Consider the following 23,461-nt stretch of genomic DNA (forward strand, 5'->3'; position numbering starts at 1 on the left):
ATATCCAACAACCAGCAATACAACACATATTCATTTAAAAATTGGAGAAATGGTTCAAACTCGAGCTTTGCATGTAGCTCTGTTGTGCCCTGAACCGTGACATAGCGAACAATGACGAGGTTCCACTACCACCTGACCACTAGAAGGTCGACGCTTCGTCGGTCTTCTACCTGCATTGCTCTTCCTAGGCCGACCTACTGGTTTTTTCTCCACTGGTACCCCGATTCTTATGTTCTTGATATGTTCCGGTAGTACCCACTCATCCTCCTCGCCAACAATATTAATTGTGGCATCGTAGGTTTTCTTCCACGTTTCTTTAGTGTAATATGGAGAGCAAAGTGTGTACACGCTCACATTCTGACTAACTGCTGCGGCACATGCATGTGGACAAGGGATTTTCAGCATTTGGAAAAGTCCGCAAGTGCATGTTCTCTCCACTAAGTTCACATCACCACCTCTCTCACCTTGAGGACTCGTACCAACGTTGAACAATTGGGCACCATTACGAAGGACACTCCTGAACATACCATCTTTGTGTTGATCCTTTAAATCATTTTCAAAAGTAGTAGCCAAAGGAGTAGCGCACTTACTAGCCTTTTCGAGACGAGAAGCAAACCAATTTTGAAGTGTGAACCTGATGAAGTCAACCAAAATAGTTACTGGATATTTTCTGAATTCTTCTGTCACCTTGTTGAAGCTTTCGGCGGCGTTGCTTGTCATTATGTTGTACCGATCGCCTGGACAATAAGGACGAGCCCCCTTTTCAAACCCTATTTGCTCGACGTATGTAGCAATGGCAGGGGTCCATACGTTTCGGCACCTCAAAATGCCTATCACATTCCGTCTTGTTCCATGCGTAAGCCGCAAGCCATATTTGCTTGTTGCATACATCGATCTTAAACTTGTGATTGACATTCATAGTAATATGCTTGAAGCATGCACCGTGGCATGCTTCTGGGAAAACAACATCAACAGCATGTTCAATGCTTTGATGCCTATCCGATATGAACATAAGATTTTCAACCGGACCAATGGCTTCCTTCAACTTTCGCAAGAAATACTTCCAAGAGTCATGATTCTCACTGTCAACAATTGCAAAGGCTACCGGAAACAATTGGTTGTTTGCATCGTACGCAACAAAGAACTAACGGTGTTCCTCCATACTTCGTCTTCAAGAATGTTCCGTCGATACTAATCACGGGACGACAATACTTAAATCCCTTCCTACAAGCATCGAGTGACCGAAACGAGTACTTGAACCAGGTTATCCTCGCCGACAATGTCGATAATAGTGCTCGGATTATTACGTTCCATCATGTAGAAGTAACCATATAATTTCGTATAAGATTCCCCGCTGGAGTACCCCTCTTGTACATAAGCGCCTTCTCTCTACATCTCCAAGCTTTCTCGTAACTCATCTTGATGCCATATTCATCAAACATATCCCTCTGTATGTCTTTTGCCTTGTAGTTAGATCCATCGGATGTGTACTTGTTCTTAATAATGTGACCAATGACCCACGGCCGCTTGCCTTGATCGGAATGTCTAGAATCCAAGTTACATGTGTGTTCGTTGTGAAACAGCGGTAACCTCAAACATGTCACAAAGTGCCTTCTTCTTCCCCCTTAATCTCCATTTACAATTTTCATCCTTACAAGTAACGTAAAACACATCGTTGCCGGACTTACTTACCATCCACTCAAAATTATTTTTCAAAGGCATACCTACCAACTACATTCTTCAATTCTTCCTTGTTTTTGTACAACTTGCCAAGATATATCTCTCCTGAAGGCGTACCACTAAGAGATGTTGTATACACATTATTTTCCTCTATGTCTTCCCTTGTCCACACAAGAGGTTTGAATTTAGTAGAAACTTCAAATTCAGATACGAAAGCACTATCAGAAGGACCTGGCCGACTGCTACTAGTTCTTGGTGTTTGGCGATTCTCACTACGGGGGGGTCTTCTTTGTCGCTCTACTTGGTTGCTTGGAGTTAGTTCCATCCTCAGGGGAGGTACATCAGCAGCCACATCATCATCCACACCCAAATCAACCACAGGATCATTGTTGTAAAAGGGAGCATCGAACTCATCTGAATGATGAAACTCGATACCCACTCTCTCATCATCTACATTAGTGCCAACTTGCTCGTCCAAACCAACCCCCAGATCAGTTTCTGGGACAAAGGTCCCAACAACACTTCTAGGGGTTACATTTCGGGGAGTCTGCTCCAAATTCACATTCTTCTTCACCTTAGTCACAAATAGTGGCAACAAGTTGTCCACACTCATTTTTGCCTTCATGCTCAAGAACACTCGTAGTTGACTATCTTTCACTAAAACCTCAGGTGGAAACTTAGTGCCTTTCATGTACATGTAAAGAACTTCTAACTTCAATTCAAACACCAAGGGGTCCACCTCCAACTCCTCATGCAAAACTTCATGCAACTTTTTCAGTGTACAGTCAATGTCCAATATCAATGTCTTACTTTTTGAGGAATCAAATACCCAGTTGAAACCCTCCAAAGTCCAAACGCCATCATACAGTACAGGCACAAATACAGATGAATCTGTCCCAAAGAAAAACAAACAAACTTACATTTAAAAATACCATACTATGATGTCGCACAATAATCGCACAACAAAGGAAAGAAATCGCATAAAGTCGCACAATATCTGGAAATCAACAAAATCGCATAACGACGCAATATAAATCGCACACAAATCGCCAAACATTAATATCGCATATACAATCGTACAATAATCGTACAAAGTCGCCAAAATTAATCATGTCATCCCTAACCTCAGATTTCTCATGGCATCGCACAACACATCGCATGATGTCGCATAAAATCGCCAAAACAAAAAAAAACCCAGAAAAACACAGACTGTTAGCCACAAACTCTACCTCCATTTCAAGGACACAAAAGTCACATATTACAACTAACAACGTTCAGATCCATACAATACAACAAAAAACAACACTATTTACTAAGAAAAATACTTACCCATTGCTTTGTTGAGTGTGGTGGACTTTGAGGGTGAGAATCTTCAAGGTGGCAGTCGGCCAAGACGTGGAGGTGGCAGGCGGCGGCAGTCGGCGGCAACGGAGAGAGCAATGAGAAAGAGAGACAAAGTGAAAGAGAGAGAGTGCGAGAAGAGAGAGAGTGAGAGAAGAAAGAGAGAGAGATCAAACGAGAGGGAAAGAGAGAGAAAGGAGGGGCTGATTTTTTTGGGTTTGAGGAGAGGGCATTTTGGGGTTACCATTAAAAGATTGGCATAGTTACCAAATTCTTAGGATGATGGTATAATTTAACACCATTACACATTTTTAAGCATAAAATGTCAAATTTCCCTTTTAAAATCTTAAATAATTTTAAGTCAATCTTACTTTTTATATTTTATTAATTATTTCTTTTGAAAATTCTTTATATTATTGACAGTCAACTAGCATTTTTAATTATATTAACAATAATTTATGTATATAATATTTTCTAAATTTGGTTTTTACAAGTTTATAGTTTTGAAAGGTGAATTTTTTTTATGATTTCTTGGTATTTATTTAGAACATGTACACAATTAATTATATTTGTAATTGATTTATTTACGTATATTTTTATATGAATTAATTTTTTAATTTATTTATAAATCAATTAACAAATTTTAGTTAATATTTTTTACTTTAATTCATATGAATTTACATTATTTTTTTCTTACGTGCCTTTTATGGCTTTTGTACCATTTTTTATGGCTTTTGTAGCTTGTCCCTATTTGTTTAGGGTAATTTTGTGGTATGCTCAATTTGCAAGAGGAATGATTTCTTTTTGTGCTCATGACTTCTACTTCAACGACTTTTTCACTTTAAACAGATAAGTATTTCAATTTTATGTCCTTATATTTAAAATAGATTGATTTATCATTGTTATTTCACATTATCTTTTTTCATTATAGTGTGTGGTAATAGAGTTTATTTTTTATTATTTTGTAGGTTATTTTGTGGAGGGCCTACAATAACAAGGAATTTACTCATAACTTTAATTTTATATATAAATATTTTGATTTTGATTTTCAACAATTTATATTTGGGTGTTAGTATATTGTTACTAGCCAAAAGGTAATACCTTTAGCTAGTTATTCTTAGTAATTTTGTTATTTTTTTAGTAATGTTGAACTAGTGATATGAGTTGCGTGTTAATTTCTTAGTTTGTATATTTATTTTATTTTGAAGATTGTCATTCTAATATAACTGTATTTGGTTTGGTGTTGCTTTGTTTTTCAGTTTCGCTAGCTCTGGAGACAAATATTAATAATGGGAAGGTGTTTTTTCAATGTGATGTGGTGCTGTTTAGAAGACATAACTTGATTGTCTAAATTTTCGGGGGCAGCTTTGTCCCATGTGGCTCAATATAAGAATTCTACAGCACATAGTTTGGCAAAGCATGCCCTTCGTTTAGACGATGAGCTATCCTGGTTCGAGGAGGTGTCTCCGCCGATTGTGGATTGCTACTTTGTTTAATCATGTGTGATTTTGATCACCGCGTACAAAAAAAGAAAAAATAAGGCCCAAGCACCCTAAACTATTCAAATTTCTATTGAAAATCTTTTATGTTATTTGGTATATTAAGAAAAAGTGAAAAGAACTATATATTCATTTGTTTGGTATTAGAAGGGAAATAGAAAGGATGGTGTCTCCCCCTCCACTTCTCCTTTCTCTTCTCCTCTCCCTTCTACCAAACAATGGATAACACTCATCCTTCCACTACTCTCCTTCCTTCCCTCTCCATCCCTCCTCAAATCCACTCTACCAAACATACACTAAGTGTTTGTTCAACTAAGAAGAAGAGTCACTTACACTAGCCAAAAATATATGAATAGGAAGGCATTTATTTACATAACATTGTATAGATTATATTAATCATAATCATATCATAATTAACTCTTGTGGAAGAAAATAGCTTGGAACAAACTGCTATGCTATCTCAGCAATATTTTTATCATTAACACCTAACCATTTGATAGCAGTAAGGCCAAACCTTTGGCTATTTTTCACATTCATTAATCCTCCAATGGTGCCAATTCGACCTCTTGGATCGCTCTTAGTTTTGCTCGTCCGCCATACTCTTCTGGCAAGGTTTCTTCTCCAACTTCTTCTACGAAAGCTCTTCTTTCCTCGTTGTTGGTCACAATCACAATCTGCATTTCAAAATCCCACCAAATACTATGAAACTTTGTTTTGTCTAAACAACTTGTTGATCACATAAATCAAGTTAGGCAACTATGAGAATATCAGTGTAGGGCCGACCTTATGCATAGGCAGGCTAGATCCGTGCCTAGGGCCCAAAATAAAAAAAAAATAAAAAGCCACATTAAGCTTTTATTTAAGTAAAAAAGTAAGTGTATTTTAAATAACAAATATTTATAGTTTGGTTAATTAGAGTGTATGGCCCATATATTCTTTGTATTAGTAATGATATTCTATCAGTTTGAATCACAATAATGATATTTAATTTTTCATTTTAAAAATAAAAGTGAAACTATTGAGATTTGAACTTGTGAACTCTTATACTCTAAGAAGCCTTTATCCCTACACCAACTTACTACATTAATTGTTAATTTACCATAAATATATTTGTATAGAAACCCAAAAATTCACTAAGACTTAGGCTCCAAGTAATTGAGAAAGGCCCTAAACTTTTAAGGTGAGGTGACCGCCCTAACTAGGCTCAACATAGCTTCGCCCCTGAGTAAACAGACACTTGTTCATAATGTGGGCTCTCCTGAGAAATTGGCAACATAAAGTGACTAATGTCCAATGTTCGATAGTGAATTGATCAAGCTCGATTATATGGCTTCTTAAGCATGGTACTTCAATTCATTGAATTGCAAATTTGATGCATAGGTATTTGCAATGCACCATTTCATGAGTTTTTATCCTATCATAGATTCACATGAAGTAGTGTAGTAGTTAATAAGTATACCTTATCTAGAGTTGCCTTCTCAAGGAAGCGCGAAACCAGCCTCCAAACGCTTACAAAGAACCAAGGCATGTTTAAAAGGAAGCACTTTGCCAGACGTTCGGGGTAGTAAGACTGCAGGTTAAGTAGGTACACAAATGGTTACAATTATTTGCATCATAGTTAACCACAATATAGAAATGGTGAACTTTAATCTAAACTGAACCAAAACCTTGATAATCAGGAATTCAATTGCAAAGAAAGGAAAAAAAAACGACCATGAAAGATGAAACCATCTTCAACAAAAGAATAAATTAGTTCAAAATTAAATTGTTTTAGATATGAAAGGCATGAAAATTCACTCAATATTGGTTAATCCTACAATTGCTTCAACAAAATTCATGAGGCTTTTCAACTATGTGACAAAATCTTTGAGTGACACGACCGAAAATTCTGAGGGTGTGAATTAAAGCCAGGCAAGCATTCTCTGGTTCAAAGTAGTTTGAAATCGAGCTCAAATTGTTGGGTCTGTGTGTGGAAGAATTCTCGGGTTCAAAGTAGTTTAACAAATAAGTAACTAATAACCGTTTTGTTTCTTCAGTTTTGTGCCATGCATGTTCTTATCCAACAAATGCCTACATACAACTCTGTTGCATTCAAAATATAAGAGAGTTCACCTGTAGAAACTGAAAACCTGTGATCAGTGCACGCGCATCTATGTTCTTGTATGAGATGTTTTTCAGATCAAGAACGCCGATCAACTTTTCATTCCCGATCTCTCTTCCTTTAAAAGAACTGAAGCAGAATGAACAACCAAATCAAACAATAATCCAATTCTTAATTATTTTTGCCTTATTTTAGTAACGGGATCGAAATACTCCAAAAACTCTCTTTCACTACTATGTTCTGTCCTATGCAACTCTTTCTACTATAAAACACAATTTTGCAAAATTGTGACCCTTAACAATTTCCATAATTTATATACATATTTCAAAAGTTTTGACAGAAAACAAAATTAGCAAAGTAGCTCCTTAAGCTAAGAATGTCATTAGCCCCATCACTGAAAAAAAACCAAGTACTACCTGGCAATTGTTTTGTCAAGGATGTGGACCACAAATTCTGCATGGGAAACAAAGGAAATTTAGTTGTTAATCGATGATGTAAAAGAGATGTTTGTTATCAATTCAAGTACATTTAATTCGAGACAGAAAGCAACAATGAATGCTTGCTGTTCTGCTCATGTTTTTCGGTGGTGGCCGGTGCTATAAAGATCATCTTTAGGACCACTGCCAGAGAATCAAATTAGCTTTTCCTTTCTACTTAAAATGGAAAGAAAAAGAAAATGCTGCTGTTGTTGGAACCTTATTCCTGATCTCTGAATACAGCAAGAATTAATTGTATATAAACTATATGTGGTTTGGGCAAAGTTGCTGATATAAAAAGACAAATGAGATCAAATGAACTGACCTCTATGAAGATTCACTTCACTCATATTTAACTGCCTTTCAATAATTTATTCACAGAAGTTAGAATAGTCCAAATGAAAACAACCCAAATTCTTTCTAATAATGTGAAAGGTCATCCAATACAAGTGAGAATTCTTACTAACAGTAAAATGAATAAAACTCAGCTCAGAAGAGACTGAGGCCAATGATTGTATTTATAGGCTAAAGATTACAACGGCATACTGCCAGATGGCAGGGTACAAAATAAAGCAGAGGAAATCAAGATAAAATGCAATAACAGAATAGTACACGACAAAATAGAATAACAGCAATTAGAAGGTTCTGCTACTAAACCAGTATTAGTGAAAAGCTACTGAATTAAGCCAATTAAGCTGTCTTAATACCGCCCCTCAAACGCAGGGGGGAGTTGATTACACCAAGTTTGTCAATGAAGGCTTGAAATTTTGAGTGTGTAAGGCCCTTTGTGAAGCAATCAGCAATCTGTTCTTGTGAGGGAATGTATCGAACATCAACTTTCTTCTGAAGCACACGGTCTCGAACAAAATGAACATCAAGTTCAATGTGTTTTGTACGAGCATGAAATACAGGATTAGAAGCCAACGCTTTGGCACTCATATTGTCGCACCAAATAACTGGTGTAGAAGGCAACTTGAACTGCATTTCTTCCAGCAAAGACTCAATCCAAACAATTTCAGCAGCAACTTGAGCCAATGCTCGATATTCGGACTCAGTACTTGAGCGTGCAACCACTGCCTGTTTCTTTGAAGACCAAGCAACAAGAGATTCACCAAAGTACACACAGTACCCAGCTATGGACTTCCTATCGTCGGGACAACACGCCCAATCAGCATCACAATACCCCGTGACTGACAAATGATCACTGTATTTTATATGGATTCCATGGTGAATGGTGCCCTTTAGATACCGCAGGATTCTTTTGGCAGCACTCCAATGAGTTGTTGTAGGACATTTGAGAAATTGACTAAGTTTGTTCACGGCGAAAGCGATGTCCGGTCGTGTGTGAGTGAGGTACTGAAGTGCCCCTATAACACTCCGATAGTGAGTATGGTCAGCCAATTCCTCTCCATCTTGCAAAGACAAGGGCTTCCCCCCAGTCATGGGTGTTGTGCACGGCTTAATGTTGACCATATCAAGACGAGAGAGAAGCTCCATAACATACTTCCCTTGGGAAAGATACATCCCCGTGGCATCTCGAAAGACTTCAATACCAAGAAAGAAATTAAGGGGTCCCAAATCTTTCAAGGCAAAGGTTGAATTTAATGTGGCAATAAACTTATGAAGCTCTTGAGTGTTGTTACCTGTAACCACTATGTCGTCGACATAGATAAGGACCATGAGAACAAACTTGGGAGTCTTGAGTAGGAAAAGAGAGGTGTCAGCCCGTGAATTAACAAAATTCCACCTGATTAAGTTCTTCTTCAGAGAATCATACCAGGCCCGAGGGGCCTGCTTCAAACCATAGAGTGATTTTTCCAATTTGCACACATAATCGGGTCTATCCTTGTCCTCAAAACCAGGTGGTTGACACATATACACATCCTCCTCAAGTTTTCCATTCAAAAAGGCATTATTAATGTCAAGTTGACGGACTTCCCAACCTTTTGTGACAGCAAGAGTGAGGACAATTCGAATGGTGGAAGCCTTAATAACGGGACTAAAAGTTTCACCAAAGTCTAAGCCAGGTCTTTGATGAAATCCCTTTGCCACAAGGCGAGCTTTAAAGCGCTGAAAGGTTCCATCAGCATTATATTTTTCCTTGTAAACCCATTTGTTGCCAACAACATTCATCCCTTTTTGTCTTGGTACAAGGACCCAAGTTTTGTTTTTCTTTAAAGCCACATTTTCATCTGACATGGCTTTATTCCAGCCTGTGTGTGCAAGAGCTTCAGCAAGTGTCCTTGGTTCTGCTGTGTTTCCTGGCCATTTTGTCTGAGCAGAGTACATTTTGGGTTTGAAAGTGCCTACTTTCGAACGAGTAATCATAGGATGGCCAGGTTGCTGTTCTGTTGTTGGCTGCTGTTCAGGTGATGATTGAGAAGCAGAATTTATTGTTGCAGACTCGGTTTGGATTGAATGGAGTTCCTGAGCTGGGACAGATGGTGTGCCACAATCTAACTCAACAAAGAGGTTGTTAGTGAGATCTACCTGATGTTGTGGAGATTGAGAAGTACATGGCAAAGTAGATTGTGGCTCTGCAGAAGAAACTTCTTGATGGTTTATACCAGTGGAGACTTGAGTAGGCTGAGTTGTGCTTGATTGAGAGTGGCTGGGTGAGACTCTTGTGTCTGTAGACTCAGTAAACACACCAGTACTGTGAGTGTTAGGTGACTGCATAGGGAGATAGAACCAATTGTGTGGAGTTTGGACAGTGACCTCGGGTTCCTTGTGATAATTGTTGAGAAAACCCTTTTTAAAAGGGAATTCATTCTCATTAAAAACAACATGTCGAGAGATATACAACCTTCCATTTGAGCTTAGACATTTATAACCTTTATGAGATTCACTATAGCCTAGATTGACACATTTGGTTGAATGAAATTGAAACTTATGACTTTGATATGACCTTAGGCACGGGTAACAGGCTGAACCAAAAACTTTTAGGAAGGTATAATCTGGTTTTTTTAGAAAAAGAGTCTCATAGGGTGACTTGCCCTTGAGAACAGGAGTAGGCAACCTATTGATCAAGTACACAGAAGTTTGAAAAGCATCGCACCAAAATTTCAGAGGCATGTTAGCTTGAGCAAGGAGTGTTAATCCCATTTCAACAATGTGTCGATGCTTTCGTTCAGCACGACCATTTTGCTCAGATGTGTGAGGGCATGAATGGTTGAAGAGAATCCCATTTTCAGCAACTAAAGTGCTAAAAGATTGGTATTCTCCACCCCAATCCGTGTGCAACTCCTTGATTTTCCTTTCAAATTGGTTTTCAACCAAGGCTTTGAACTGTGTAAAGGCAGTCAAAGCATCAGATTTGGCTTTAAGAGGGTATATCCAAGTATAGCGACTGAAATCATCTACAAAATGGATATAATATCTTAGATTGGTGTTGGACATCACAGGGGCAGGCCCCCAAAGGTCAGTATGGATTAAATCAAGGACATTAGTAGCTCTATTTGAAGATGATTTAAAAGGTAAAGCATGAGACTTACCAAATTGGCAAGCCTCACAAAAACTAGGATTCTCATTAGTAGAAACTTTTACATTGGAGAGACTCAATACTTGATTTAAAACCTTGGATGAAGGGTGGCCTAATTTCCTATGCCACACATCCTTCTTAGACACAAGTTCCTGACCAGCAGGAGTAACAGACTGACCATTGGACTCTACTAAACCAGTAAACGGGCTGAAGGCAGATTCAGGAAATGGTGAAGAAACTGAGGTGGCAGATGGCTCGGTAGTCTTGACAGTAGAGCCTTCCAACTGGTATAAACCGTCCTTAAGCTTCCCCCGAAGCACCACTGTCTTTGTTGCCATGTCCTTCACAAAACACACATCAGAGAAAAACTCAACAAACACTTTGTTATCAGCAGTTAGTTTGGAAATACTAATCAGATTTTTTGCAATTTTTGGCACAAGTAAAACATCACTTAATTGCAAATTGTGACCACAGTGGGAATGTAGATTTCCCGAGCCAATGTGTGTGATATTCAATTGATTACCATCACCAACAGTTAGTTTATCCTTACCATTGTACGTAGCTTTGTTGCTTATGTTCTCATGATCCGAAGTGAGGTGATTACTAGCACCCGAGTCCGCATACCATCCTTCGTGATCAACGACTTCTGGTGTAGCAACAAAAGCACTAGGATCTTTTGTGTTTTGAGAGGAGTTATTGTTGCCTGGAGTAAAGCCCATATAGGTTTCGTCATATCTGTTGTAGCAATGGGCAGCTGAATGTCCATAACGTCCGCACACTTGACATGTTGGTTTGGTGTTTCTACCACCTCTGCCTCGGCCACCCCGACTTGAGTTTCCTCCTCCACGGTTGTTGTGGTAGTTGGATCCTCTTCCACTTCCTCTTCCAGAGTTGTTTTGGTTGTAATTAGAGTAGCCCCTGCCTCCAGAATTTTGATGGTTCGACTGTTTGTTTGCAAGGGCTGCAGAAGGGCCTGCACCAGTTGCAGCAGAATTTTTGCTGCTTGCTGTCAAGAGATGTAGCCTCTCTAATTTGCTATCGAAACTCAGTAGAGTCTCCTGCATCTCCTGCCAAGTGAGACTAATTTTGGCTTGAGCCTCAAGTTGGCAAACAATAGTGAGATACTCTGCATCAAGACCACTAAGAACATTAGAAATTAAATGAGCTTCGGGGTAAGGATCACCGGCTAAGGCGAGACTGTCAGCCCAAGCTCGTTTTTGTCGAAGATACTCAGTCATGGTAGTGCCTCCTTTCCGCGTAGTCTGAATTTTTGTTCGAGTATCGTCCATCTTTGCTCGAGAGTGAGCACCATACAAATTTTCAAGTGCAACCCACAGAGATCTGGCTGAAACACACCCCATAACTTCGGTTGCAATGCCTTCAGTCATAGACCCATACAGCCATCCCATAAGGAGCTGATCACACATGACCCATTGTTCATAATCTGGATTTGGTTGAACTCCAAAACCAGGTGTGTTTTCTCCAGGTTCTCCAATGACAGAAACAAACTCTGGAGGACACACCCTTGTGCCATTGACAAAACTTTCAAGTCTGTGACCCCTAATAACAGTGGTAACAAGATTTCTCCAAAGGGTGTAATTATTTCTATCAAGTTTAATCGAAAAGGGGTGAGTAAGGGTGTTACCAAACGGTGAACTGCTAAAACCTCCAGATCCAAAATGAAAGCTCGATTGAGAGACTCCACTTGTGATCTGCGGGGAGCTGGTATTACCGGAGTTCTGGCTCTGTTGCTCAGTACCAGTACGACGACCGCCTACTGCACCAGGGGTCTGATTTCCTCCTGTCGACATGATGAGAGCAAACCTTGCTCTGATACCAAGTGAGAATTCTTACTAACAGTAAAATGAATAAAACTCAGCTCAGAAGAGACTGAGGCCAATGATTGTATTTATAGGCTAAAGATTACAACGGCATACTGCCAGATGGCAGGGTACAAAATAAAGCAGAGGAAATCAAGATAAAATGCAATAACAGAATAGTACACGACAAAATAGAATAACAGCAATTAGAAGGTTCTGCTACTAAACCAGTATTAGTGAAAAGCTACTGAATTAAGCCAATTAAGCTGTCTTAATAATACATTATTAAGAAACAATATAATGGGGTCCATATGGTTAGGTGTCAGTCACAGTAATAAAGTCTGACACCTAAATTTCCTCTTCTCATGTTGGTACATTCAAGAATGGTCCTACTGATTAGAAATGCTAAGGTGTCTAATACTACAAGAGACATACCGCTGTTGATGCATTTCAATATCAGGTCCCACACATTTTAAACCGCTAATGAATTGTAATGCTCCTAAAAAAATGCATTGTTGATTTGAAACAAACCCTCAAAGGATTATCCTGATCAACTTAGGAAAATGGTTTGTAGAGATGTTTTTAGCAATAAAAGTAATAATGAATAAAAAAGGAGAATTACTTTTGAATTGAAGTTGGTCTTTTGAAGGAAAATGCTTGCTCCCTTTAACAATCATCACTGGAAATCCCTTATTTGATAAGCTCTGCAAATAAATCTTTTTGGCTGCTAACTCATCTGATACTTCAGAGTCAGAAATGAAACCATTTGGAACAAGAGAAGCCCTCCATTTTTGCCACTGAACAAACATATTTGCAGCTTTATCTGGGTCCATTGACCTTGCTATTAAGAATCTCATCAGTGTTGAATCACCATGCTTCTGCCCAAAAAATATAACTTTCTTAGTAATCAGACAATATGAGTAGTGGGGTTATGAAAAAGGTTTGATTTTTAATTACCTCAGTAGAAGAACCAAGCTTCTCAACCGATTTCCTCATCTGGGTCAGTACAATTTCTTGGGTTTCCTCCATTAGAGCAAAGTTCAGAGCTTTTTCTCAAAAGGGGTTGTTAAAGAAGCTGTTTTTTCAAATGGGCAAGTTTTGATTAGTCAAATAAGACCCAATGAAATAGAGAGTACAAGTATAGACAAGTCCCTAGTGGAAAGAGAGTGAAAGCTTCAGTTGACAGAACAAGCTAAATAAAAGTCAAAAAGAGACAGAGAGAGTTTATGAGAAAGTTGAGTAATTTAGTTGATGAGATTGAAATGTGTGTTTTTAAGTGTAGAATTTAATGAGAAGTGGGAATTGTAACAGAGTAAGAGTTATAGACGCCACTATTTCGGAGAAGAGAAGATTATAAAGAAGAAGAAGAAAAAAAAAAAAAAAATTACACTCTATACCATTTTTATATTGTCCTCTTTTATTTTTACCTTCTTTTTTAAAGTCTAGCATTTTTACCTCTTTTTTTAAACATTGTACCAATTTCGCCCCTGTCATTTTAAGATACTCTTCATATAACTCTCTTATGTCAGGGTATTTTGGGTACAATACATATAAAAAGAGGTATGTTTCAAATAAACATAAAATTAAGGGTAAATTTGATTAATTGATTAATAAAAGAGGCATTTTTCAACTTACCAAAAAAAAAAATTGTTTATTGACTTAAATTGGCGGATAAAGTTTTTTACTAAAATATTACTTAATTTTGTTTTTAGTATCAACAATAAAATTTGATTTTTCAATGTGTTAACACACACGTGTTAGGATAATATTGCTTCATAATATTATTAACGATAAAAAAAAGAATAGTTTTGAAAAATTGTATGGTGCATCCATATTCTTAATTTTAACATCTATTAGAAATTAGTTTTAGAAAATTATTGCAATTTTTGAAAAATTTCAAGAAAAATTCAATACTTTTTTTTAAAATAAATATAAAATTTTTATTAATTTATCAAATCAATCAAAGATAAGATTGTATCTCGACAGAAACATAACCCCTATTAAACACTCGATTTGAGAAAGAACAAAATATTCTAACAAGATTATGAGCAATTATGTTAGCAGACCGTTTAATAAAAAATAAAGAAATATTATTTAAAAATGCAAAAAATTTACGACAATCTTCTATAATAACTCCAAAAAAAAGAAAGCATAAATAATGTATTTCGAATAGTTTAGACTACCACTAAACAATTTGATTACATCTCTACTTTTCGTCTTAGTTGAGTTTTAATTTGGTTTAGCGCTTCTTTTATACCAATTGCTTCAACTAAATTCGGAATGTCTATACCAGCAAAATTACCGATTTAGCCATCACTACTTTCCCTTGAGAGTTTCGAATGACTATGCCATAACTAAATATTGTTCAATCACAGAAAATAACGGCATCAACAATATGGCGTACCAAACGATCATTTATGGTTGAAATATATTAATGATGATAATGAATCTGAGAACAATACACCTTGAACAACTCTCTCAAATTACAAAGAAACCTCACACTGCGAGTCTTGAGATCAACACACTCAAGCTCAATTTAAAACCCTCCAATTCTAAGAAATTACAATCTAATAAGAATGAAAAGGAAATGAGATATTTATACTTGGGTACAGAACTAACTAACAAGCAAAATATTAAAAACAGAAACTTAACTAATTGCTAACTAAAAGCTGATTTGTCCATTCCAAGATGCAGAACCAATGAAGCTCTGCAACCCCATCAAATAGTAGTGATCAAGTGGCTCGAACCACAAATTAATAAAAAGACAGAACAAAAAACTTGATAGTAATTTTCAAACAGACACAAATGCAAGGAATTCTTTGTCAGTTTCAAGGTTAGCCATGTCATTTCTGCTTAAGCTGATATAAGCTTCTATCCCATCACCTGATTTGGTGTCTAAAAATGTAACCACATTGTTGCACCACAAGGGAGCCAACCCAACCCAAGTAGGCTTTCCCCACCCAAAATCTGATTCGTACAGAGGAAATCTACACCAACTGCTAACACTAAGAGCAACTGTTGTCTCTCTTTTTAATAACCCTTTACCACTTTTCTTCATAAATTCCAAATGTTGGGTTCCTTCTTGTAGATTTTTAATGTACTTATCATCAATATGACTCAACTCTTCTCTCATCTGTTTTATGATCTGATCATCATTCTTTTCTGATCCAACAGCTTTAATTATTACAAATCGATAAAGATTTCCAAACGAGGATTCAGAGAGTGAAGGCTCAAACCTCGTTCGAAGATTCACTAGCTGAACCATAGCATAAGATGTTTTGGAATAATCCACTTGCAATCGAGTAACAGCCACAAAACGATTCCATATGAATGTAGACAAAGCCTCAACACGAGAAACATTACTAATGTTAACATATTTTTGTTTAAGATTTTGTATGGTTGAAGCATTGAAAACAAACCTTTTGGAGATAAAATTGTTCTTGTTTTCAACATCAACTCGAGGGTTGAACCCGGATATGTTCTTGGGAGGAAATAGCGAAGCTGCTTCGAATTGTGGCGGTAGGCATGCGAATGAGGCATCGCCACGAGATATGGCGGCCCATTTGTTGAGGAACATGAAAAATGATAAGCCATCAGCAATGATATGAGAGATGGATGATCCAATAGCTATAGAGCCACAACTAAAGATGTTGATTTGGATGCCAAGGAGTATTTCGGAAACCCCATGATCGGTTTCGAATGGAATTAAGTTGTTAAGTTGAATTGGATCAATGGGGTTTTGAGATAGGAACTCAGATAGATTACAATTGAGTAGTTTTGCTTCAATGAAAGGGACTCCCATGTCATTGCATTCTATGCAAGAAGCATTCTTTTTGAGTCTTCCTGCAAGTGGATAAAATAGTGTAAGTGCATGAGACAAGGATGTCTTGAGATTGTGTAATAATATTTCAACACCACCAATAATATTAATGTTATTATAGAACATAACACAATTGGTGTAAACTGCAGGAGATAATTGATCAAGAAAGGAGAGTTGGTAAGTGGTAAGGTGATTTGGAGTTGGGTTATTAGGTTTGATCATCTCTTTGGACACTATATTTACTTCCATCTTCATCATATGTAATCTTAACTAATTGAGTTTATAAATTGCTTTGGTATTTGCCTCGTCGATCTCTTTGCAGCACACACATATATATATATACCCTTTTAAAAGAGATGCATTACCCTTATCTTATAAAAAACAGATCGACATGTTTATTTCACATGCTTATAATATAAAATAGTGAACCGTGTAACATAATATAAAATTATTTCGAATATCAAAGCAAATAAAAATGCGTATTCCTTGTAAATAAGTGCATTGTAGAATTTTTGTATATTATATATGCCCTTGCCTTGTCTCATTTTTCCTCTTTTAAAATATATCCCATTATATCCGGCACTGCATCTGCATGATCTCTTATATAATTATAGTTTAGTAGAACAGCTATTAAACATTATTACATTATTGGTAGTTGAAAATAGGATTATATATATATATAGTATATTACTATTAGCACGTATTAGCACAATCATTTGCCCATGTATTAAGCTTTACAAGTACAATATATTATTTGTAATTTATTCGAATGCTGTTAGAAAATTTTATATCGTTAAAACGTGAAAAGATAATAGAATATATAAAATTGATGAACTAAGTAAATATGCAGTTCTTTATTATTATTATTATTGTATGTTGAGTGAGTAATTGGATTTAAATTATTTAAAACAAGCAAGGTAGTCACATGGCCAACTCACATAAATGTAGCATTTCTTAATGGCTCATCAACATTACTCTTGAGTTAATGGCGGATTACATTAAACCAGAGAAAAGAAAAGTAAACAGAGAATCCAATATCACATGGTAGCAGTTCGATGGTGCAAAAGGAAAAAAGAAGAAAAACAAACAACAAAACAAGTGCCATCTAACCTAATTAAACAGAAATAAATCGAAGAAGGGGAAAATCCGTATCAGCCATCTGCCTTCTCATGGAGCAGGGAGCTGTTGAAATTGGACGAATTGAAGTAGCTAAAGTTGTTGTACTGATTCGCCCATTGAGCCATATTATGGGCCACACAGTTATAATTTATAAGAATTATTGGACAACATTGTTCCACATGGATCAAATGTAAAAATATCGAGTCATATATAAGAACATGGATCAGTCCACTCATCACCAATTGGTTTTAAGATAGAAACTCATAATTTTTGACATGCTCATCCACCAAGAAATTTCAAGAAATCTAATGCTAATTGTGAAATTTGGATTGGTAGGGTTCCTAAAAAATTTGGTGTGATTTTAGAAAAATTTGGTAAAAAAAGAAAAAATTGGGAATTGGTTTTGTTTTAAAGAAGTTGAGAAGTGATTTGGTGAAAAGAATTTGAGTTTTTGATGAAGAAATAAGATGGTAATGATGGTAATGGGTGATTTGGGCTTGTAAGAGGGAGAAGGAAAAGAAGAAGATGGTACAATTTAGCGTCTTAACATAGAATCTCTAGCCTTGACACTTCGAAAATTGTATTTTTGACTAATTTTCATGATTTATATTTTTCTTCAAAATAGAAATAAAACTAAACAAAATGAAAATAAATATGTGTCTCAACAAAATAATAAAACAAAGATTAAAAACTTAGAGGTCTCCTAATAGCGCTTTCGTTAACATCATATAGCCGAACGTCGATTTTTTTTGGAAAACTTCAATTTGAATCTTCCTCCTCTTGCATCTAATAAGGCCCTTGTACCAAATGAAAAAAAAAATACCCTCTAATGTTGCTAATGTCGAAGTTATCCATAAGATTTGATTCACCTTCACAATTTTTACACATCAATCTTTTTATACAATATCGAGTAGTTAAAAATCGTTCTTTGTGCTCCCCTTTCTTCTTCTTGATAGTTACTTCTTAATAATTCTTCACTAATTCAACCTTACAACATGTAGGAATGTCAATTGGAGCAAATACATTAAAATTCATTTGTAATATTGAGCTCGCAATGTTAATTCCCTATTTTGTTACAATACTCAATAGAATAATCATTATATTGTAATGGATAACAGAAATTAAAAGGGAAACAGATAATGTAATGGACATATTCACTACCATTATTTATTACCATTACTATTACAATTACGCTGAACCAAATATCATGACCTAGGGTGGGTTTGGAAAGTCACTGTGTACTTGAAGGTAATTAATAATTTGGCATATTTGTCAGACCATCAAAGTACACTGTAACGGTATAATTTGAGGTAATATGAGGGATTCTAATTTCACTCTTTAATTTTCATAGCCCACATGAGAATTGAGTGTAATTACTAAAAACTAAATATTAGCCACTAAAAATATTATTTTTTTGATATAATTACTAACTATTTTATCAAACAAGATATTAAAATTCACATGTAATTACCAACTCATATGTAAGCACACATTGTATTTTAAAATATAATGTAATAATTAGACTATGTAATAACCACCGTAATAATTACATTATCTAGTAATTACACAGTTTTATTTTTTTGATAAAATCACATCAAACATAACATTTATCTTATTACTAAAACTCTATTACGGGGTTATAGCTTAATATCTACTAATAAGTGTAATATATATTAATTATTTTTACCTCTCAACAAACACACCTAGAATTTGTGTTGGCGGGTTAGAAGAGCCAAGCTAAACATACTCAAATCTCAAATCCATTTAAATTTTAAAGCAAATCCAAACATGTTAACTCGTGCCAATTTTTGAGTCGTCTTGTCTAATCCTAACACACCCCTAATATATTGTAATTTCCTTTTATTTACCATTTTCTTAAAATAATTCCAATTGAGTCCAATGACTCCTCACTTCACACTCAAATAATCAATAAATAGCAAAAAAAAAAAAAAAAACTCTTTCATCTTCTGCACTTCACTTCTTCTTCTTCCACAAGTTATTAATCTCAAGAAAAAAAACACACTTTCAAGTTTCAAGCTTCAAAAAATAAAAACAAAAATGGTAGATAGAAACAAAGATTACAGAGTCGAAGTTCGAAAAACCCATGAAGAAACAGGCTTCACAAACGCATGGTATCCAGCCACAATCATTACTCCTCGTACCAACCCATTAAAGAAGAGAAAATGTAACAAAAACAAAGAAGAAGAACAACAAAACAAAGACAACTCTTCAACAGTTGTCGTTGAATATCACACCAACATCATTATCAGTGGCCAAACCAAAAAGAAAAAACGCCAAGTGGAAAGGGTCGACAGGTCTTTGATAAGACCTTTGCCACCTTCTCATACTGAGCCTCAGCTTGATAAGCCATTTGAGCCAAACGACGTCGTTGATGTCTTAAACGACGATGGTGTGTGGTGTACTGGTGTTGTGCTCTCTCTTCACAATGACAATTGCTCTGTTTTCTTTAAGGAAACTCCTGATGTTAAGGATTTTCACCTTTCTAAGCTCAGACCTCATTGGGATTGGGTTGAACAACAATGGGTTATTTCTCCAAAACAGGTACTCAAACACAAAGTTGGGATTTTTTTGGGTTTTTCTTTCTTGATCGATCAAAATGGGTTTTGCATTTTTTAGTGGTGTTACTAATGCATACATGCATTTTGTAGTTTAAAGATCCTAACTTTAAGCAAGAGACAATATGTAAATAAATAGTTTGTAGTGCCTTTATTTGTTTCTACTTGTTTTTGGCTTTTGGGTAAATGATATTAGGTGATTCTATTAAAACAATTGAAATGAAAAGCTCAAACACAAATTTTGGGTATTGCATTTTTTATATAAAGATCATAGTGAAAATAAGTTTATATGCATGTAAAGGTTGTGCCTTTATTTGTTTTCTTGTACCAAAACAACAGTTTTGGAGTGTACTAATTTTTTTTTTTAATATAATAAGATAATGTCACTTTGTTTTAAAGATGCTTGCTAGCTTTATATCTTATTAGTATTAATGGGTTTTGTTTTTTATTGATCAAAAATGGGTTTTGCATTATTTTTTCTGTTATTACTACATACATGCATATTGTAAAGATCCTAACTTTAAGCAAAAATAAATAAATAAAAAAGTTTGTGTGTATGAAGGTAGTGTCTTTATTTGGTTCAGCTTGTTCTTGGCATTTGGGTAAATAATATAGGAGAGTTCTAAGTTCACCCTCTCTAAGCTAAAATGTACTCTTTGGATTCTAGAACAGATAGGTTAGACGGTGTACTATAAATTTTTTCCAATAATATAATGTCATTTTGTTTAAAAGATGCAAGCTTTATATCCTTATTAATATTAATGGGTTTTGCATTTTTTAGTGTTATTATTACTTATACATGCATGCATATATAGTAGTTTAAAGATCCTAACTTTTAAGTAAAAAAAAAAGTTTATATGCATGTAAAGGTAGCACCTTTATTTGTTTCAACTTGTTCTTGGCATTTGGGTAAAATATATATATATATATATATATATATATATTATTTTGTTTTAAAGATGCTAGCTTTATGATTACTTCTACTTAGTAAAACATGCATATTATAGAATAAATATTGTTGCTTTATGTGATTATTAAGGTAAAATGTCATTTTGATATGAGTATTTGTTTGCAGGAAATACTATACTCAAAATTCAAACCAGGAACATCAGTAGAACTGAGACATAATATGGTTGCACATGCATGGATCCCAGCTACTATTATTGGTGAAAAGGGTACAGATTCTGTTGTAGTGAGATATGATAAGAATAATAAAGCTGTGAAAATTACTGTACATCTAGACATGATTAGGCCTCAGCCTCCTCAATTGAGCAATGATAAAGATTTTAAGTTGATGGAAAAGGTTGATGCTTTATGTGAATCTAGTTATTGGTTGGTTGGAACAATCACTTCAATTCTGTTACAAAGAAAGTATGCTGTTAATTTTGGTACCTATAAGAATAGAAATGAGATTGTATTTAATCACTCTCAACTGAGATTTCACTTGGATTGGGTAAATGGACAATGGATTACCAATTCAGGGGTATGTATTTCTATACTTGTTTTGTTTTGATTTGTTTTTACAAGTTTTGTAAAATTTAATGGTGTTTTTCTTCCCTTTTAGGAGGTTATATCTACACCTACAAAACAAATTCCAGCCACAAAAGACATTGAGTCACCTTCTTATTCGGGTTGCGAATTCAATGTTGCTGATAGTGAAATACCTTGTTCAACCAACAAAGATGACATTCAAATTAAAGAGTTGCTATTCTCAGCTACTGCCATGAATGGTCTCAGCTTGTTTTCTTCATGTTATTTCATTACATTAATAATAATAATAATGATGATGATGATGAAATTGTTTCGATATGGTTTTGCAGATGAAGAAGCCGGTTCCCCGAAATCAAATGGCAATGTAGAAGAATTTGGTAAATCTAACATGTTAGTCGAGTTTGACATTTCTGGTTTGCTATCTTTTGAGGTAAATCTTAATATGTTTCTCATTTTCTTCTATTTTTCAAAATTGTATTTTCAAAAACCAAATGATGTTTTCAAGAAAGTTTTTAGACTTCAATAAAAAATTAATAACCATATTTATAGAAAGAAAAATATTTTAAAATTTTGTAACAAATAATGATTTAAAGTAATTCGAAAGATTGTAAGAGTTTGCTTACTGAAATGACAACTAATTTAGTGGCCATAAATTTGTTCGAGCTTCTATTACGTAACATGGTTGAGTTCAGTTTGGGGGATGTTCCAACTGAGTTACTATGTTTTAGTAGCGGAAGTTGATGGTTAATAAAATTTGATTTTTCATTAAAAAAAATGTAAATTGAAAGAAAAAAGCGATAGAAAACTTCAGTATACAACTTTTTGTTGTTCTGATTTGCTGTTTTTATGTAACTTATAAAAATTATTTTCTGAAAACAATGTCAAAAAATAATTGCTACATAGGACTGAGTAGTAATTAACATTTTCTTTTCTTTTGCTAATTTAGGAGGGTGATCAAAATCAAAATAGTAAAACAGAGAAGAGGAAAGAACAATATGAATTGCAAGTTGCGAATTCTCAAGGTACAATCATGGTTCTTCTTTTTAGACTTGAATTACATCATTTTATTACAACTTTATTATGTGACATTAAATTCGGTTTGATTAGGTAACACTAATGAGGAAAGAAAAAGTACTCCTTTTGTGAAAAGATCAAATGTTTGGGAAATGGTCGAATCGTTTGAAGTGTTCCAAAAACTACCACAGAAGCCTCATTTTCATCCATTGTTGAATGAGGAAGACGATGAATTCGAACGAGAAGCATTAGCTTTGAGTTATATGGTCAAGTTTGCTGTTTTGATTGAGAAGGTTTTCAATTTAGGAAAAGATGTTAGTATGGCTGAGATTGATTATTTAATAGCACAATTATTTGAAATGGGAAAATTGGGATTTGAGGTGAATGTAGTAAAGAATAATTTGAATGAGTGGAAAATGAAGAAAGTTGAGTTGGAAGAGTTGAAAATTCAGATCACATTGCATAATGAGAAAAAGGTGAAAATTGATGAGGAGTTGAAGATACTTGAAAAGAAACAATCTTTGCTTATGTCTCAAAGTGCTTATGAAGAAGAACAAGTGAGTAAGTTGATTGCAGAAGCAACTAAGATTAATGAAGCTTTTTCTTCTATAATGGAAAGCTCCAAATTCTGCTATGATCAATGAAGCCATTTTTGATATAATCTTCAAGACTGGTAAATATTTTGTGTGTTTTGTTTCAACTGTGAAGACTGGTTGACTTTTGTTTATAGATAAGATAATGATGGTGGTGGTCTTTTGGTGTTTTTTTGACTGTAGCATTGGTGTGCTTAAGTTAGTTAATCTACTTAGGTACTAGAATTTTCATATGAACAAGTTCTAAATTATGTTACTCTTTTGGGGGTTCAAATGAAATTATGAACAAGTTCTAAATTATAGTGAATTTTGGCTGTGAAAGTATATGATCTTGATAATTTGGAATTGTGCTAATTCAGTTATTGTAAGAAATAGTGGAACTTGATTTACCTGTCAATGTCATGACTCAAAAGACTTATGTTTTTTTTCCACTTTGGTTTGGATTCTTGA

General features: G+C 35.2%; 5 protein-coding genes across 6 annotated transcripts; 1 reads left to right on the plus strand and 4 right to left on the minus strand.

The window, feature by feature from the left end:
* Nucleotides 1-54: 54 nt before the first annotated feature.
* On the minus strand, nucleotides 55-720 carry LOC133031528 (uncharacterized). The gene has a single exon (XM_061105049.1). It carries the CDS (start codon nucleotides 718-720, stop codon nucleotides 55-57), a length of 666 nt encoding a protein of 221 aa, XP_060961032.1.
* Nucleotides 721-1,313: 593 nt separating this feature from the next.
* On the minus strand, nucleotides 1,314-3,354 carry LOC133031529 (uncharacterized). The gene is made up of 3 exons (XM_061105050.1): nucleotides 3,010-3,354; nucleotides 1,725-2,571; nucleotides 1,314-1,545 (listed from the first exon to the last, which is right to left on the minus strand). Exons 1-3 carry the CDS (start codon nucleotides 3,011-3,013, stop codon nucleotides 1,314-1,316), a joined length of 1,083 nt encoding a protein of 360 aa, XP_060961033.1. The 5' UTR covers nucleotides 3,014-3,354.
* A 1,491-nt stretch (nucleotides 3,355-4,845) lies between these two features.
* LOC115721832 (sec14 cytosolic factor) lies at nucleotides 4,846-13,768 on the minus strand. 2 transcript variants are annotated; one of them, XM_030650913.2, is made up of 6 exons: nucleotides 13,356-13,768; nucleotides 13,021-13,276; nucleotides 7,038-7,074; nucleotides 6,633-6,750; nucleotides 5,980-6,090; nucleotides 4,846-5,194 (listed from the first exon to the last, which is right to left on the minus strand). In XM_030650913.2, the coding sequence occupies exons 1-6, from the start codon at nucleotides 13,425-13,427 to the stop codon at nucleotides 5,057-5,059; spliced, it is 732 nt and encodes a 243-aa protein (XP_030506773.2). In that variant the 5' UTR covers nucleotides 13,428-13,768; the 3' UTR covers nucleotides 4,846-5,056. The 2 variants fall into 2 exon arrangements, with proteins under 2 accessions (XP_030506773.2, XP_030506774.2); XM_030650914.2 differs by having other exon boundaries at nucleotides 13,021-13,273; nucleotides 13,356-13,757.
* Nucleotides 13,769-14,801: 1,033 nt separating this feature from the next.
* Nucleotides 14,802-16,537, minus strand: LOC115721818 (stemmadenine O-acetyltransferase). Its single transcript, XM_030650898.2, has one exon. The coding sequence runs from the start codon at nucleotides 16,474-16,476 to the stop codon at nucleotides 15,190-15,192; it is 1,287 nt and encodes a 428-aa protein (XP_030506758.2). The 5' UTR covers nucleotides 16,477-16,537; the 3' UTR covers nucleotides 14,802-15,189.
* A 2,581-nt stretch (nucleotides 16,538-19,118) lies between these two features.
* On the plus strand, nucleotides 19,119-23,408 carry LOC115721810 (DUF724 domain-containing protein 7). Its single transcript, XM_030650889.2, has 6 exons — nucleotides 19,119-19,899; nucleotides 20,989-21,396; nucleotides 21,478-21,643; nucleotides 21,734-21,834; nucleotides 22,351-22,426; nucleotides 22,512-23,408. The coding sequence occupies exons 1-6, from the start codon at nucleotides 19,396-19,398 to the stop codon at nucleotides 23,060-23,062; spliced, it is 1,806 nt and encodes a 601-aa protein (XP_030506749.2). The 5' UTR covers nucleotides 19,119-19,395; the 3' UTR covers nucleotides 23,063-23,408.
* Nucleotides 23,409-23,461: the final 53 nt, after the last annotated feature.

The sequence above is a fragment of the Cannabis sativa genome, chromosome 9 (genome assembly GCF_029168945.1).
Source record: "Cannabis sativa cultivar Pink pepper isolate KNU-18-1 chromosome 9, ASM2916894v1, whole genome shotgun sequence".
NCBI lineage: Eukaryota > Viridiplantae > Streptophyta > Magnoliopsida > Rosales > Cannabaceae > Cannabis > Cannabis sativa.